At 45.2% G+C, this 18130-nt stretch overlaps 1 protein-coding gene across 2 annotated transcripts in view; it reads right to left on the bottom strand.

Annotated features, from left to right (window-relative positions):
• The window catches only part of GRIK1 (glutamate ionotropic receptor kainate type subunit 1), a 173400-nt gene extending 155783 nt beyond the window's left edge, over positions 1-17617 (bottom strand). For both annotated transcript variants that reach the window (XM_075433154.1, XM_075433165.1), the window contains exon 1: positions 17464-17617. In XM_075433154.1, coding sequence (XP_075289269.1) covers positions 17464-17602 — 139 coding nt within the window. In that variant the 5' untranslated portion in view covers positions 17603-17617. The remainder of the gene's footprint in view (positions 1-17463) is intronic.
• Positions 17618-18130: the final 513 nt, after the last annotated feature.

Below are 18130 nucleotides of genomic sequence, written 5' to 3'. Positions count from 1 at the left end.
TGAATACATAGGAGATTTTTTACTTTGTCGCATACCATTCAGGGTCTTCTTATTTCACTTTGGCTCTCATCGAGTGGAAATGCGCCAGGCTGCCTGCAGTTCTCCAGCTGAGAGCAGGTTTTGCAAATGGTGGGGGGCTGCCTGCTGCCCTCCTTCATACAGGGAGCTCGCTGCTGGTGACGGGGGCTGTCGCCCCTGAGGAGACTGATGTACCACCCCCAGCTTACCTGCAAAGCTCACCAGTTTGGGTTCCCTCTCTCTCAGTCTCACTTTTATAAGAAGTTTTGTCAGATTACATTTAAATATGATCCTTTTAATCAGGTTACTCAGTATAATACAAGCAACATTATGATGAGATGGATGCTGTTATTGCATTACCTATTTTTATCTCCTTTGATTCTTCTGTATCTTTCATGAATCACCCGCCTGAAAATGTGACAGGTTTCTGTCAGTCACAACAGGACTGTAACAATATTAGCTGTACCATGAATTCAGCGTGACACCAAAATTGTATCATACTTGACCTTATTTGATATATTCGTGTATTGAATCAGAAGCTCTGTGTTAAGCTGCACAAAGCAAGGGAAGGTTCTTTTCTAACAAGACATTCTTCTCTATATAAATAGAGGTTTGTGCTTTTAGTGGTTGCTGTGCTAGCATGTGATCGTATGTAAATAATAATGCTATTTCTAGAAACTGTGGCTAGAAGACATTCCATTTCTCTTATTCAAGCCTGTTTACAGCACCATCAGTAGCTGGAATAACTTACACCTGATAGCATCTGTTCTTGCTATAAACTAGTGAATTTTGGCATTCTTTCCATGCCTCTGCTTTGGTGAGAACAAGCAGGGCAGAGAAGGAGACCTTCGCAAAAGTGGGAGACCTTGACAAAATCATCAGCTGGAGAAAAAAGAAGTAGGAGGAGGACTTGTACCACTGATTTCCTCAAAGTAATGGAATTCAGAACCTTGATTTGCAGTTTGGATGAGCCGCAGTAAATTGCCCAACTGTTCTTTTCTGTCAGAATAATATACTTGCAAGAACCTCATCACTATAAACTGCTGCAGCTCCATTGACTCTGGAAGAAGCAGAGCTAAAGTAACTTTTGGGTCATTTTTTTTTCCCCCCTGAGAAAAAGTGGTCCGTCACTTAAAACAAAGAACAGAGAATCAAGAGACTTGATTTTGTACCCCATTTTCTCACCGATTTTCTGTAAGAACTCACAGATAAGAGTGAGGGCTTGGTTTTCAAAGAGGTTTTGCAGTTAAATCTGCTAAGATAGGCAGTTTAAAGCTCACGTCAATCAAACTTCCTGGAGAAGCTGTATGTGCAGTCATTGGGCATTACCTGTTGCCAACGAAGTTTATAACAAATTGACCACTATGGAAGAAGGACCCAGTTTTGAATCTTTGAAAAGGTCTGTGCCCGCTTCCTTCAGCCCTGCCAAAAGTAGGAACTGATTTTTGAACACGATGTATGCTGAATGGGCTGGTCAGCACTACGTTACTTAGTAGGAATCAATATTTTAACTGTAAGCCTTGCTTTCAAGGGGTTAAATCAGAAGTATGGCTGACCATCACCTCTTTGTATCCCACCTGTTTCTGTTTTAATTTAGAGAAGGAATGAAGCAACAGAGTCATGTGTATTAAAATTCTAAAAAGTGCAACTCAATATGTTGAATATTGCTTTTAAAATGCTTGATTCTTGTTAATTCTCCAATATGGATTAATTCAGCATTGATAACAAGATATAAAATCTGACAATTTGGCATGAGCAGTAAAAACATTTCATTCAGATTTTTCCTGTGCATTTGGTATTCTGGGTCAAATAATCAATGAAGAGACTTTACTAATATAAATTTACATTCATATGACTTCATTATAAAATACCATGAATCACTGCATCATTCTGAGAAATATAATAAAATCTGCTCTTCGTCTTGCAAACAGCTGAGTTGCAAATACAAAAGCAAGGAATTCTCGCATTAATTAAAGCTCCCCAGCAAAGTTTGCTCAGCATCTTCTAAACTACCTCAGTTATTTACATTATTTATAAGTACCATTTCTTACTGTGCAAATGCAGTCAGCTGGTATCACTGAGCAAGTCAGTCTCCCACCTGAGAACTCCAGCCTTTATAACAGCAGTTAAAAGCCACTGGAGAGAGATAGCTTCACACTATTTTAACTAGAAGTTGCTAAAAATGAGCTATTCCAATATAAATGCCACGGAAAGAATACTTCTCAATTTTTCCACATCCTAGTTGTGTGGGTTGACCTCGGCTGGCTGCCATGTGCCCACTCAGATGCTCTCTTGCTCCTCCTCCTCAACAGGACAGCAGGAGAAAACTAAGATTAAAAAGCTCGTGGGTCAAGGCAAAGACAGGGCGACCGCTTAACAGTTACTGTCATGGGCAAAACAGACTCACTTTGGGTAAAATTAATTTAATTTATTGCCAATGAAAATAGATTTGGATAGCGAGAAACGAAGAAATTAAAACACCACCTTTCCCCCTTACCCCAGGCCGAACTTCACTTCTTTATTCCCAACCCCTCTACCTCCTCCCCCCTGAGCGGTACAGGGGTGACGGGGAATGGGCGATTCCGGTCATCCCACAGCAGCTCCCCTCTGCTGCTCCTGCCTTCTCACACTTCTGCCCTACTTCAGCATGGAACCTCTCCATGGGTTGCAATCCTCCAGGATAAACCTTCTCCAGTGTAGGGTCTCCATGGGCCACTGTTCCTTCAGGGCATATCCACCTGCTCCAGCCTGGGGTCGTCCACAGCTACAGCGTGGATATCTGCTCTACCGTGGTCTCTCCAGGGGCTGCAGGGCAATACCTGCTCCACCGTGGTCTCTCCAGGGGCTGCAGGGGATCCCTGCCAGGGCGCCTGGAGCACCTCCTCCCCTCCTCCTCCTCTCCCCTGTGTTGGCAGGGCTGTTTCTTACTCTCTTCCCCTCACTCTTCACTGCCAGACAGCGTTTTGTGTTTGCTTCCGGGAGCAGTTTCAGTAAGTCACAAGCATTATTTCTAAAGTTTTTGTCTTCTTGCACATGATGTTTATAAAACAATATGTAACCCAGAAAACAGATCTAGACTGACTGATGAAATTTCTCTCAGAAAAGGGGCAAGGTGCTAAGGATAAGTACAGCCACCCAGAAACAAGATTCGCCTGTTTACTGACAATGTATAATAACGATATAGCACTCACAGAAACACCCAGGACAAAGATTCATACCAGGGCTTCCTGAAATTAACTTTGTTAGAAAGAAGAAAAGGTGGGATCTCACCACTCTTTCGCTTACGGACTTGTGGAAATAAATTAGTACACAAGTAATCTTAAAACAGTAGTTGTCATATTAATTATTCTGGATTTATAAAGAACAATTATCTTTTCCTTCTTCACCCTTTCTCATTATCTTGCTGTGCAAAGTATTTCAATACATTATGGAAAACTGGACTAACTTTTGCCTATATAAAACACGCTGTGGAACACCCTGATTAACACAGAAGTAATCTGCTTACACACATAAACATTCCCATTTAAACCAAAGAACCAGAGGGCATAAAGCATAGAGCCATCTAATTAGTAGAAAACATTTTCTTTCTCTTCCTCTGTTTTTGTGCTAACTCCAGTGCTCCTGAAAATGTTGAGACGTATGCTGCACGCCCCGACTTGACGGAGAATTTGACAAGGCGGACGTGGCCTCAACCCACTCACCCAGAAAAATGCTGCCTGCGAGGCGTGCTTGCCACCACTGCTTTCTCTTCAGCAGAAAGTAGATGCTGGTGCAACCCCATGCGCTGCTCCTGAAAGAAGGGGAGGGCAGCTGCCATGGCGGGAGGAATGAGGTGCCATGCTACCGTGTCTCCCCCTCCACTCCCCCCAGGAAGGCGGTGAGGCCAATGCGGAGAAGAAGCCATGGGGAACCTCAACGCTGGTGCTCTTCTCACGTTGCTTAACATCCTCTGGCTGCATGGAGTGTCCGCACCACAGGCACGTTGCGATTTTGAGCACGCAGCGAGCATTTGGGGCAGCTGCGATGTCTGGCTTGTGTGTGCATGTGTGCATACGGGGGAGACAATTCATACGAGGAAACAGGACTGAATTCACCCTCTTACATGGGGCAACAGAACTGTTCGCAACACTCGATCGCTTCCTCTCATGGACCTATGTTAGGCACAAAAGGGAACAAACACGGACGAGATATCCCCACGCTGGGAGAGCTAAGAGAAGAGGGCTAGAAGCCAGGAATTCAGCCTGACAGAGGCACGCGCCTAAGTAAAACAGCAGTGCATAACTATTTCTCTGGATGCTGCAAGCAACTGGTTTTTTAAAACACATCTGTGTATCAAACATACATCAGGCATCTAAAGGAGAAGGGTTATGCAGATGAGAAGATCAACATTTCTTGCTGATTTTCCTTTATGACAGTTCTGATTTCAAGATGACAGTATAAACATTACAGTTTCCCAGACCACTTGCTGTTCAGGGCACTTCCCACATTCACTCCATCTGCAGATGCTTTTTAATGTCAGTACACGGACCAACGGCAGGACATGGTCCCCAGGGAACAGCCTGGCACCCTAACAGAAAAAAGAAAGGCTTGGGCGGCAAAGTATGCAGTGAGCCACGCTGATGCAGGACAGATTCTTCATTTCAAAGAGAAAAATCTGCATTCTTCAGAAAACAGTGTTCGAAAATTTAATCTTCATTCAGTTCAATGGAGCAGCTTTATAATTTACAGCACCAGATAAAGCCAGAAGATGTAATGTGAAATATCTGAAGCAGTTCTTCCCCTGTATTAAAATGCACCTTGGGCAACAGAGCCTTAACTTCTCTTAACATATGTTTCTAGCAGATAAGTAAACAATTTGGACGTGAAATGAAAATTTTCAAGATAGTTACAGTTGGAAGAACATCAGCTCATATTAGACCTCAGCTGCAGTGCCCCACTGATAAATTTTTGGGGTGGTTTGCCATAGCTGAAAGGAAGCAGTTAGGGAAGAATAAAAAGCTTTTTGTGTATAAGTTGTTGGATCAGAGATAGCAAGAAGAAAGACAGCATTTTTACATGAAAATTCTGAAAGTGGCCTTGGTGGCAGGATCAAATTGTACGCCAGAGCACGTGGCCAGAAAGCTGCGCATCTCCATGGTCAGAGAGAGATGGAGAAGCAGAGGGGGCAAAGCTGGGAATCTTAAAGGTTCCTGCGCAGAGCAGCAATCCACTCCATGCATTGAGCTGCATCAACATTTGGCTTCCTTATGACCATGGACTCCTTCGGCTTTGCGGACAAAATCTTTAGTCATGTGCATGTTAAACTTTGTGTTTGATGGTGCCCGCTGGGCTCCGCGGGGCTTTGTGTGTGGCAGCGAGCTGTGGGTGAGCACTGAAGTCATCCCGACACCACCACCGCGACGGCTTAGCAGCAGATCACAGACCAGCAAGACCCCCCCAGCAAGTTTCAGCACAGTCACAAGCTGAGTGGTCTCTTCTCAAAGCCCCCCCCGGCCCCTCGATGCTGACTTACATGCCATGGATACCAAGTGGTTCCCTGCAGCGAGCTTCCTCTCTGCCCGGATCCCTGCCCACCGGGCTTAGGGAACGTGCGTTACAGACGAGAGTGTTGCCTGTGTGTCCTTAGAGGGACCTTCCCCGAACCATTTCCAAATGGAGAAGCAGGAAACCTTGTACTTCTCCTTTCTGCCTTACTTGGCCATTAGCAGACAAACAGATGGAACCTTGCCCAAGAAAGAACAAACGCCCACCTTTAACAGGTTTATTTAAGCAGACAGAGCTCCAGTGAAGAAAAACGCATGTCACTAGAAAGGCTGCAGTATTTCACAGTGCAACACATCAGGAGAAGCACAGCCCGTGCTGGCTTGTCCTAGCAAGACGGTTTCAGACAAGCCAGACTGCCCTGTCACAGCTGTCAGCACTTCTGCAGGCCACCATCCTGTCACCGTACCTTGAGTTTCCACGGTCCTTCACCAGTCAACAGACCTGAAACTTGGACCATCGTGATCAGATCTACATGGCTGGCAAGGCCCACGCTGGCTGATGACTTAGGTGCTAGAAGTGCTTCACCCCAGCAAAGGCAAAAGAGCTTTCCCACAAGGAAGCTCCACGTCATCTTCTGTAAGCGCTGTCAGCAAGACCTTGCAGCAGCTGTCAATAAGAAAGGACTCCAGACATTGTCCACTATGCAACCTTGCCTTTAGCTGCTTATAACTCTGCTAAATATTAGCCGTCTGAAGCACTATTTCCCCTATCCTGCAGCTGTCTCAGACTGAATACAGGACGTTTTAGCTGGTCCTGAGAATAACAAATACACTTTTTTTGCCAAATCACAAAGATTATGATAAATTTTTCACCAAGAATATCTTCATGCAGGGACTTAAAATTTGATGGCCTGGTGGTGTGAACACAACCAGCGACAGCTTTTTACCAGTGGTACTAAGTACCTACCATACCTGCTTGCACAGTGCACATGTTGCCCAGAAACAAGCTTGCACCTTGCCTGGTGTGGTGCCTGCAGCAGTACAAGCCAGGAGCCTGCGCTGCCCCTCTGCTGTGCTGCCAGCCACCTTCCCATCATAAAACACCTCCGGAAAGACACCAGCAGAAGCTGTCTCATCCTTCTCTAGGGCTGGGTCCACAGGGAGAACAGCCACACCTACTGATGATGGGTGGCACAGGTCTCCATCCCGCACTGCACGGCTCCTGCACCACTGGGGATCCCGGCCGTGCACACAGGGCATGAGGGGAATGTTCCTGGGATTTCTGATCGTTTCTTACACAGTCATTGAGAATGGTACCAAATGCTTTTTATATAATCATGTAAGATTAAAAACCGAAACTCCAGAAGATGGGAAATACTGAATTAATGTTGACTGAACAACTCCCAAATCCCACCTTTTGTTACCTAACTACGAACATTATTCTTCAGGATTTCTGCCTCATTTACTGCACTTGTTTACTATAGCCTTTTGCATTTAATATTTTTAAGTATAGATTAATAAATTTGGAATATATGATTCTATTAATAAAGCTATTTTGTTTAGCATGAGCACTGTTTATCATACAAAACACATCTGAACAATCACAAGGGAAAATAGTACAGTGGTGACTCCATGTCCTTCTTGTGCCCTGTGAAAGATATTTACTCGTTCTTCTCCCATTCCAATAGACTATCAAAGATCACCTTCTTGATTTTTAAGTAATTTCCTGTGTTCTTTCTGAACCCTAAGATGAATAAAAGCACTCAAAAACAAAACATGAAAATAATTTAATCAGAAACTGTAATTTTGTCTCCAAATTGCAGTGAAGAATTCTTAAGTGGCTTATTATAGTTCCTTTAATAGTTCTCCAATGGCTTATTACTATGTTATTTTACGTGGACAGCTAACTTGCTAGCCACATGAGATTGCTGAAGTTATTCATCATGCATTTTGACTCACCGGCCAACCTGACAGTGACTGACAGTCTCTAGAAAAATATAGTACAGCTAAAAAACCTGACCTAACTGTAAAACAGCTTCCTCTGTGATACTGACATAATCAAATAGAGTTTTACATATGTCACACTGTTGCTGCAGCAACCTGGCCTGCTCTCCTCTGACTACTGATAGGGAGCGTCTAAGCTTGCTATGGGCTCAGACGTCTAGAGATTCATCTCTTGGGACCATTCCAGAGAAATCAGGATTAATTTGCAGTTCCTCGAAAATGAAGTAACTATTTCACGTAAACTACTTTTCACATTCCATCAGGCCTGAGCTTCCTATTCATAACCTTTATAGAAATGACTGCGTTGGCACCAGGCCCCCAAGACATTTAGGAGAAAGCCGTTCGCACAGCAGGAAGGAGGATTAAAATGGCTTTGGCTTCTCTTGTATTTTTCTTGAATGTAAGCGGAGAAAAGGTTATTTTTGTGAAAGCAAAAGTTGTATTTTGTGGGGGGTGGGTTTCCTCTGGATGTTTATATCTCAGTGCAATCTAATTTTCAGTTCTCCTTATCTTTGTCAGGGATGAGACCGAGACAGTGAAAGCAAAGGACTGTAAGCACTGAGATGTGTAGTTCCTGAAGCCAGAGCTAATTCCTGGCTAGCATGGCTGTAGAATTTTATGAGGACATCTGAATATTTGATAAAGACTTCAACAGTTTTGACGGTATGGTCTACATCACTGCACATGACTGGAATGCTCTGAAAGCCTCTTTCGGACTGCTTAGACCCTTTCTTGGGGAAGAAGAGGGAAACACAGTGCTGGAACATGATGCAAGAGAACAAGTCAGGCCAATTCACACGGGTTGCTGTATTTGCCTGGGAGTTACAGCCTAGTAATACACTTCACCACCTTGCCAATGTACACAATATCCTTCTAGAAAGCGCATAAATAACAAACTGTTTCTGTATTCAAAATATATATAATTACAGAGGGCATGTGTGCCATAGTGGAGTAGTCCATGGGAGTGTCAAACCGGTGAAAAAATTTTGAAATTCTTCTCTGCCCTAAAGGTGCCCATCCCTTGCTGACTTACCATGCCTGATCTTCAGCAGAACACGACCCTGCTGAGCAGATGTGAAGCCAGAGGCCGGAGAGGACATGGCAAATCATGCTGAAAAGATGCTCAGAAGAAATCTGAGTGGTGAAAAGGCATTTCCAAAGGCCATGGACGTTGGTGGCCTCTGAGGGGCTTCTGCCTAAGGTCAGATACAGCACCTAATATTGTCCACTACCCAAATCGAGAGCAGCAGGCACATGCTCTGCTTCTTCAGAGAATTCTCCAGTGTCAGGGAAAATCTTCAGCATTGTCTGCTTTGCACTGCATGTCCAAGGCTGAGCTCCAAGTGTGTGCAAACCATTCAGGCCATAAAACACCTACCTATAAATTGTTTAGTTAAACACACTTGGGCTGCTGTACCAGGAACACTTAGCACCTCATACTACTAATTTCCAAAGGATCTATGCAAATCTTCACCTAGTATACAAACTATAAGGGAATGTCCGAGTTGTGATGCAGTGGGCAGAGGTCTGGGGTGATGGCACTCGATAGACCGGGAGTCACACCCAGCTTTGCCACAAGTTTGTCAGCAAAACACTTCAGTTATCTGGTGTTGGCTTCCCCAGTCACAAAAAAAACACCTAACTGTATGTGCTTTGTGAAGTACTTTGAGCTCTGCTGCTTCAGAAGATCTCAGTGTTGTTATCATTCATTACAATTCTTGTTGAAATATGACACAGTTCATACTACATGAGACAAAGCAGTAAGGAAACTAGTTCAACACAACCCTTCATTGCATGGCAGACCCCAAAAGCACCAATTTCCATGGATTTGCCTTCTAATTATATGGTCTAAGAATATAAGCTACATACAGCTTTTCTTCTCAGTACTGTCTTGCAGAATCATGCTAAACCCAATTCATATAATCCAGCTTCCCCTAAAGATAGCACAGTTCATAGTAGTTGTTGTTTCATTGTTCTATTACATTACAATATACAGTAGTAGTGTTACTACAGCTAGGCAAAGTTATAGCGAGGCAAGACTCGTAAAGAGAAGTAGTATCCTTTGATTTACCTGTTTAGAGTTGTAGCTGTAAGCCCAGATGCGTGGGCTGCTCTTGCTATTCACTGCAGGAAAGCAGAAAGTTAGAAACCTGCTGGCTTCGATGTGCGCTCTCATGGACCATGAAGACCAAAGCTCTCAGGTAGGAGAAGAGACTTAGCATTAAAGAAGTAAGCAACTAAAGTAATACTCTGGATATGTTGGGCTGACATACAGACTACCATTAACTGCAGAAACAGCAGTGGCAGATTAGGCAGCCTAATTACTCACCTGGGGATCTGGCTTGCATGCTGAGGACATTAATGACACATCTCTCCCTAGGAGGGGAAGGGGAGGTGATCTTTAGCAGAAGTGAGTGGCAGCAAGTGCCATATAAACATCCTGGAAGGACTCTGCTCTATCGCTTATCCCAGAGGAAGGGGAGAATTAACTTGTATCTTCAGATATTTTTTTCTTCTTTTCTTATAGCTCCCTGATGTTGCTCTTTTTTAAAAGCTTTTTTTTTTCCAAAACCTTTGATCCACAGCATGCACTAGCATCTTTTCCTGTTTATTGTCCAAAACATTTAGAACTGAAAAGTCTGTATTACTTACAGAGTACTGAATGGCTCTTACTATATTTTAGCATGTTCCACCTTTAAAAAAAAAAAAAAGTATTGTTTGTTTGTCAGTTTTGGTTCATGATTTTTCTTTTTTTCTTTGTAGAGCATACAAAATCACAGTGATTGTAAGGTCTCAGTGGTGTACCACTGAATTCAGAGAGCGCTCTGTTCCTTCTCCACCTGAGAGCCAAAACAAAGCCTCAGCATCTGTGATAATGCTTCTAGCAGAAGCATCTCTTGGACAGGACGACTGTGGGAAGCTTCGCTGCTCCTTCATGTGTAGGTAGAACAATGAGTTTCCCACACTTGCTCACTCAAAACAAGTCCTGCTCCATATTTCTGTGGGTACTTCTGCAGTCTGACTGTCACTTCCACCTACTCAGCATTGCACCAGGACCTCCATGCCATTTAGCAATATGGAAGGATGGCTGGTCTTGAACCCCAGCCAGAATCAATGCGCTGTAAACATAATTTTCCTTGAAATAGACCAAGTTTGCATGTGCAGACTCAACAGCAGAATATGGGAACAATTTCAACAGTAACCAAATTTATAACACTCCCCTTTTAAACTTGTGGTGGTGTAGTCTGAAAGCCCAAAGGAAAAAACAACCAGAAGGTGTAATTGTAATGAGTCTGATGGACCCAAGAAAAGAAGCTCAAAACAGAGCCCTTGAGACTACTTCTAGGTCTTTGTCCATCCTTCTGGGGCATATAACTGATTCACATTTCCCAGTGTTTGCGCCACCCTCATTTCATGTCTCGGCACAGGTAAAGCTGTAAAGATAATACAAGGAACCTTCTGCACTGTCAGAGGAATCAAAAGAAAAAAAAGGTATTTTAGTCATCCTCTCAGATACTCGCTCCTCTAGCTGAAATGAAGAAGATGCCTATTTGGAATAATGAAACAGTTTTAATTTTGAATTTTGACTTTGCTCAGTGAAAGCAAATTCGTCATCTGAAAGCTAATCACTTTCCAGATAACACTGTATCACCTTCAGCAGAAAGAGAAAGAAAGAGGGAAGGGTAATAACCTTCCCACTGCAAAGCTTTCCCAAAATCATAAACTCATTACTGCAAACTAAAATCTAAAGGCAACCAAAAACTAGGACACACTGGGCTTGGGGGTTACAGATCCAAAGCTGTGGAGTAAAACTAATCAGTCCTTGGACAGGATTTTTTTTTTTTTTTTACTGCAGTACAATCTATAGTCTAGTTGGTCAAATCAAGCCTTTCTGAGAAAAGAAGATTAAAGGCAGTTGTTTAAAATGGGGGGGGGGAGCAGCAGGATTTAAGCTTTATTACTGACCAAGATATATAAAACAGACTGTAATGAAAAAACAGCATTGAGATTGTACTTGCGGTCCGAATGGAAAACGTTAAGCGAAGACAGGGCCATATGGAGGAGCTTATAGTTACAGCAAGAACTGATGCTGAGGCAAATGCCCTCTGAATAAGTGAAATTAGGCGTTATGGGAAAGGGGCAGGAATTTAAAAAAAAATATTACAGCTGAACACTACAAATAGGCTATAAGCAAGAAATGAAATTCAGAGAAATGTTATTTTATTTTATTTTTAAGTATTGTTCCTCCTGTGCCTTAATCGTTAATTGAAAAAGCACTAGGTTAATTATCAACTATTTTGCATAAACAAAATATTTGATGAAAAATTCTTATCCTGTGGCAAAATTTCATTCATTTGAAGACTTCATCCTGTATTTTACCAAAATCTTCACTGTCTGAACTCATGCACATGTGTTACATAACCGCATTTGAAGCCTTGGTGAACCACAGCAGGATGTCCTATTTATCTGCCCACCTGGAGCTCACTGCAGCACTATGGACCTATTTCACAAAGGGGCACATTAAGATATCCCTTGCGTAAGTTAAGAGAAAATAATAAAATACTGCAGCACAGATATCAATGCCTTGGCTTGCCTTCCATTTCATTTTCCTATAACCCACTTGACTTTTCATCAAGATAGCTAGGTGAAATTTGCCGTATTTAACCACATATCTCCTGAGATGTGACATGCCGGACAAACATATCTGTGTGATGTATTTTTTTATTGTTACTATCTCCCTCAGTGCTGTCTAAACCATCATAGCTCTGGCACAAGAAAGGCAAATCCAGCCTTGCTTCCTTAGTCTTCATTTTCTGGTCTCAGGATGGTTTTTTTTATGGTTCTCCATCAACTTTTACTGACAAGTGGTCCAAGACAGAAGAAACTCAAGCTCGCTGTTTTTGTTAATACAGCCCTGAGCGGATGGCTGCCTGCTGCATAATCATCAAGCCACAGTATTATAGACTATTTGAAGACCATCATATGCCTTTACAGCTCATCTATTTCATGCTAAAGCAGATATTTAGGATGTAGGCATATTCTGACAACAGAGACACAAACCACCAATTTTCTGGAAGGTGAAAGTCTCTTCTGTAGTTTCTTCAAACCCTGAGGTGCACTTTACACTGCCCCAGCAATAAGGACATTCTGGCCATGGCACAGCCACCCAGCAAACACCCTTACTGAGGCATCAAGAGTGACAGTGGAGTGGGTCACCGCAACGCTGGCGAGCTTCATGAGCTCCATGGCCAGCATTGCTGGCGAGCTCCAGATGCTCTGTAGAGTGCACTTGCATAAAACAAGAGCTAAAGATGCATAGGACCTGATTTTGTCCGATCCTACCTCTTATTAGGAAGGGTGGTGAGTAGGTAGGTCAGTCAGGGGAATTACCAAAGTTTCATCATTCTCAACATATTAAGTATGTCCAGGCAGCTCTTCAAGCATTTTAAACTGGCACAGCTCCCTTGAGTTCAGTAAAAAGATGCCCATTTACACCAGCCGAGCACTGGCTTCATGACTTTTTAACATGCCCCACTGGAGCAATCCAGTGTGGCAAACACCTTCCACAGTGAAAAATCCTGGAAATGCAGTCGTATGGACCTCAAAGTAGTCCACCCCTCTGCATCGTCAAGCCTAGGTGGCAGACCACAAAGAAAACACCAGTGAGATTTTAATTTTAATAATTTAGGGTGAAACCATGCAAATAATTATGCAGTCAAGTGTTTTCCCCGAGCTCACTATATACATTGAGGCCACTTGGCCCCACTGACCTTTCGAGTGCCCTGCTAAGGTGCTGGCAATACATTTTTCACCTGCCTTTTATAGGGTATTTTTAGCTTGATTAACCCTTTAAAGCATGCAAGCCAAACGTTGCACTGTCTCACACTTGTACAGTACTGTCAAATCCAACGAGGAGGGAGATGCATGAAAAAATAATGTTTGGACGTTTTGGTGGCAATCCTTTAGCAATATTTGTAGCAATATAGTTTTCTGTTAAGTGTACGATGAGGAAATTTAGGCAAGTTGTATTACCGTAAAACAATAAACCACAGAGCATTCAGGATCTAGATAATGCCTCACGATCAAATGATAGAAAATGCAGTCCCACTTCCCCCAGTATTACCAAACAGAATAACTTGTAGACACCTAGTAAGAAATACTTTTGAAAATTAGCATTTTAATGATGTTCAAATAGGATAGAGACTTTCCAAATACAGTTTTTGCCACGTCACACTGATAAAGCTCAAACATGTATTATTATCATTCCCTTCACAAACAAAAAGAGTTGACAAAAAGTAGCGAATTTGCAGTGAAATTAATTAGGCTGTCGTCTTTATAATTCTCACAGTGTGAGAATGGTAACATCATGCAGGAAAACAGTTCACAGCTCTAGCCATGCTTGGGGAAATACATATATTTTGTAATCTATACTGGCAATTTCAATTTATGAGAAAATAATATTTCGCAGATTAGGTTGACTTATATGTGTCTGGTTTATATCTATATTTCTCAACTGGAGAGAAGTATTATGGGGCTAATCCTGCATCTTTGAAAACACAATTCAACAAACCATTGGGAATTTTGCTTAAGTAAGGAATAAATCAGTGCAGAGTATGAACCCATACTTACATATTCCATTTAACTACAGACACACACAAATTACTGAAAATTACTTCTGGTACAAACTGAATGGTATCTATTTCATCACCTAAAGCAGTTTCTATGAAACCAAAATCTACTCATTTGTTCATTTTCAGGAGTTGTTAATTTTAGAGATTAATTCCGAGATTCATCCAAGTATAACTTCCTGCAGGTATTTGTTGAAAACTGCCACATTCTCTTTTTAATTAAACTCCAGTGATATGTTAATAACTTGCATACTTTCTCAACTATTGGTTAGTTCTGATCCATAGTGTAGCCTGAATGACTACCATTTATGAATTTTCACATAATATCGCTGAAGTATATTCTTATAACCTAGTCAGAAGCTGCAATGGCCTGAAGGACACACAGTAAGAAATGAGAAAGCTCTGCATCCAGTATTAACAAATAAATTTTGTTGCTGCTGAGATTTCAGTGCTTTGGACGCTGTTTTTGCAACTTAGCACCTGCTTGTCTTATTTATATTCTTCCTTCTGTTATTTGAATTCATTTACTTTATACAGGTGGTACAAGTAGGATAGATAAGAAGGCTAGGTTGACTCAGTGTAAAAACTAGACATTCCTTGGTATTAAATCAAAAATATTAGGGTCATGAACTTTAAATATACCTTTATATAATATAGTCTCGTGGGCTATGTGTAGATAAAGATGGTATTTCCTTGGGCAGCTCTATTAGTTCATATATCAAGGGAAAAGCTTTTTAACATGAATGTTAAAGAAATACTAAGTGAGACACTAATATTTAAGTATTGTACTACCTGAAAGTGAAAACTGTATCTTATCTCACAATCCATTATTTTTATACTAATGAGTTAGTTTTACTGGTCACATTGCCATCCCTCATTTTCTTATTTAGAGGGCTAGAAAAGTAGTCATTAGCTAGATGCTGAGAAATAGCTTGAATTCCTATTGCTTGCAAGTCCTTTCTCAACTAATTAAATACCAACAAGAGAATCCATTCATTTATATTATAAGCCAGAAAAAAATAATTTAAAAAAAACCCACAAAAGCTCCTTTACAGTCAAAAATGCAATTAAACTACCAGTGTATTAATTCAGGTGCAAGCTGCTGCACCATTGTACAGCAGTGCTTTCCTTTCCTTAATTAACTAAAACATGAACAAGAAAATCTGATGGCTTAATAGCATTTTCTTCACTGTCAGAAATGCTTTGGCATGATTTTATTATGTTATCACAAAGGATGTTGGAGGAGTTACTGCCATTACTTCTGTCTGTCACCTCCAAGAGTGACAGATTCCACGCAGAAACTTGCTGCTGTTAACGGATGTGAAGGATTAATATTTTATAATGTCATTACTTTATAGGCAGCATAACTATAGCAATAAGGAATCATTTAATATTTTAGGCATTCACAACCGTGTAACACACAAGGAGCATTTACTCTCCCGCAGCATGGCTTTGGATGTGTGTTTGGTTGCTGTGACTGACAGCCGAGCAGTTTGTCATACTTGGTGTTCATATTGTGGTGGAAGGAAAGAGTCAAATCAGTACTAGGCTGCCAGCGCTGCGTGCACCAACGGAGTGAATCCGAACTAGAGACACACACAGATCCCGCAGCAGAGACTCTACAAACCACGGAACAGTCTAGGGAGAAGCAACGTGGGCAACTGCCCGTGAGCCTCGCTAGACCAAACAGCAGGAGCAAAGCAAGGCGCGCAGCGGGAAGGCTGACAGAGGGAGGAGTGCACGCCCCGAAATCTCTGCCTCGGTCCCTGCGATGCTGACGCCAGCTGTGAAGCTGAGGTTGCCTCCTGCACAGAGCTAAGCATTTACACTACATTTAAGCAAATATGTTTCCCTTTAAACTCCAGCATGCTCCTTTTTTCCCTCAGAGGCTATTCCCATTACAGCTAAGGAAGTTAAGGCTGCCTAGCAGCAGCGATGATGCTCGTGCATTTCTAAAGCGTCCTGCTGTAGCACGTGGCTGAGTTATTTGGACATGTTTTACTTTTTTCCACAAGTTTCATCAGCCCTGAATTTACCAGTGTGTGAAAGGACAAAGCTTTATGTTTCACGTGCTCTGTGCCTGTGCAGGGACATTCCCCTCAGCTCCAAACTGGCGCGGTTACACTGTAGTGGCGAGCAGAGAAACAGCAAACTTCACCTGCATCCCGTGACAAAAAAGTGAGCATACACTGAACATGGACAGTTACAAACTTCTTACAGATTTTCAGCTGCCCGGTGCTGAGTGCCTTCAGCTTTCTTCCCCCCTCCCCCCCTCTCCTTGCCTTTGCCCAGAGCTTTGAGGGACTGTGTCCCTCAATTTAAATGCTTCAGTCACCATCGGGTCCCTTGCTCCCTGCGCACGAGGAGCCTTCTGTTTGATGTTTAAAGGAGCGCTCGCGTGGGGAAAGCTGCGTGGGGTTCACGCTGGCCAGGTCCAAAGGCATCGACCACCGACCTCCTACCCCACACAGGAGCACGCCTTCAGGAACGCATCTCCCCGGGCAGCACACACAGCTTCTTTTCTCTCTTTTCTTTGTTTGCTCCGTGCTCAGTGTTTGTCAAGCAAAAGAGGGTCAGGCAGAGGAACAGGAGCACGGCGGATTCTGCCTACATCTCTTCCACAGTTTCCCCTAACCCCCCAACTCTTTCGACACTTCGTATTCGCTGTCTCGCCTGACTGGCACCAGAAGCCCACAGCAGGGAGAGAGGCAGCCGGCGAGCCGAGCCCCGTTTCCATGGTGCGGAGTTCTCTACTTCTGAATAAACCCCTGTTTTCTGGAGCTACCCGTACGCACAGCGCCCGCGGAGCCAGGGCCGGGGGCCGAGGGCAGAGGAGGGCGAACAGGTCCCCCGGGCTCCGCGGTTCCCTCGGCAGGCTGCGGCTCCCCGCTCCCGACCCAGCGGACCGCGGCACCTCTCGCCGTGCGTTTTCGGGTCACGGCACCGCTCCTGCAGGCCCCCGGCGCGGCGGGGACAGGCGGGGTTCGAGCGGGTTTGGGCGCCCCAGGCCGGCTCCATCCCCGGCCCCGCTCCGCTCCACCAGGACCCCCGCGCCCAACTTCCCCGCGTCCCGCCGCCGCGCACCGGGGCAAACTTTCGGGAGCGGCACCCGGGGGAGCCCCGCGGAGCCCGGCGGGCTGCGCCCCGCTCCCCGGGCAAACTCCTCGCCGAGGAAAGCTACAGGCTGGGGGGGGGGGGGGGGGGGGGGGGGGGGGCATCCCGGCACCCCCAGCCCTGGTGCGGCGGCCGGGGCAGGGCGGAGGGGAAGAGCCCGGCAGCCGGCGGTGCCCGCGGGAGCGGGGCTGGCAGGGCCCGCGGGCGGCACTCACCGATCCGCAGCACTTGCTGCCCGCTCCGGGGCAGGCCGGCCGAGGCGCAGAGCAGCACGAAGAGGAGCCCCCCGCCGCCGCCGCCGCCACCGCCCGGGGCCAGGCGCCGGGGCCACCGCGGGCCGAGGGCGCTCGCCATCCTCCGCGCCCGCCTCAGTTCATGCCGGGCTCCGCGGGCGCGGGCGGCTGGCTACCCCCGGCGGGGCCGGCTGCGCGCCGCCGCTCCGCGCCGCCCGCCCATGGCGCGGGGGTCCGCGCTCCCGACGCCGCCGCGCCGCGGCTCCCGCTGCCCTCGCCCCCCGCCGCCGCGGGGAGGGGAGGGAGGGAGGGAGGAGGGGACGGGGGGGGCGGCTCCTCCCGCGGGGCGGCCCCGGGCGTGGCGAGGCGGCTCCGGGGGCTGGCGGGGACCGGCGGCGTGGCTGGAGCCGCGCACACGGGGACGCCCACACGCACGCGAAACCGTCCCGCTGCTGCCCGGCACGGCGGGACCCATGTGCAGTGCCGGCCCCCCGCGGGTCTCTCCCCGCAAAGCCCCTTCTTGGCCCGGGGGAAGCTCTCCCTCCCTCCCCGGTCCCGCCAGCTCCGCAATTCCTTCTTCCCCGCCCCCGTGATATTGGGGTTTGAAATGCGGTGAAGCCGGGGCAGGAGGCAGCTCCCTTCTAGGTGG

This window comes from Opisthocomus hoazin, chromosome 1, assembly GCF_030867145.1.
Source record: "Opisthocomus hoazin isolate bOpiHoa1 chromosome 1, bOpiHoa1.hap1, whole genome shotgun sequence".
Lineage (NCBI taxonomy): Eukaryota > Metazoa > Chordata > Aves > Opisthocomiformes > Opisthocomidae > Opisthocomus > Opisthocomus hoazin.
The sequence above is the reverse complement of the archived record's forward strand: the minus strand, read 5'-3'. Positions and strand labels throughout refer to the sequence as shown.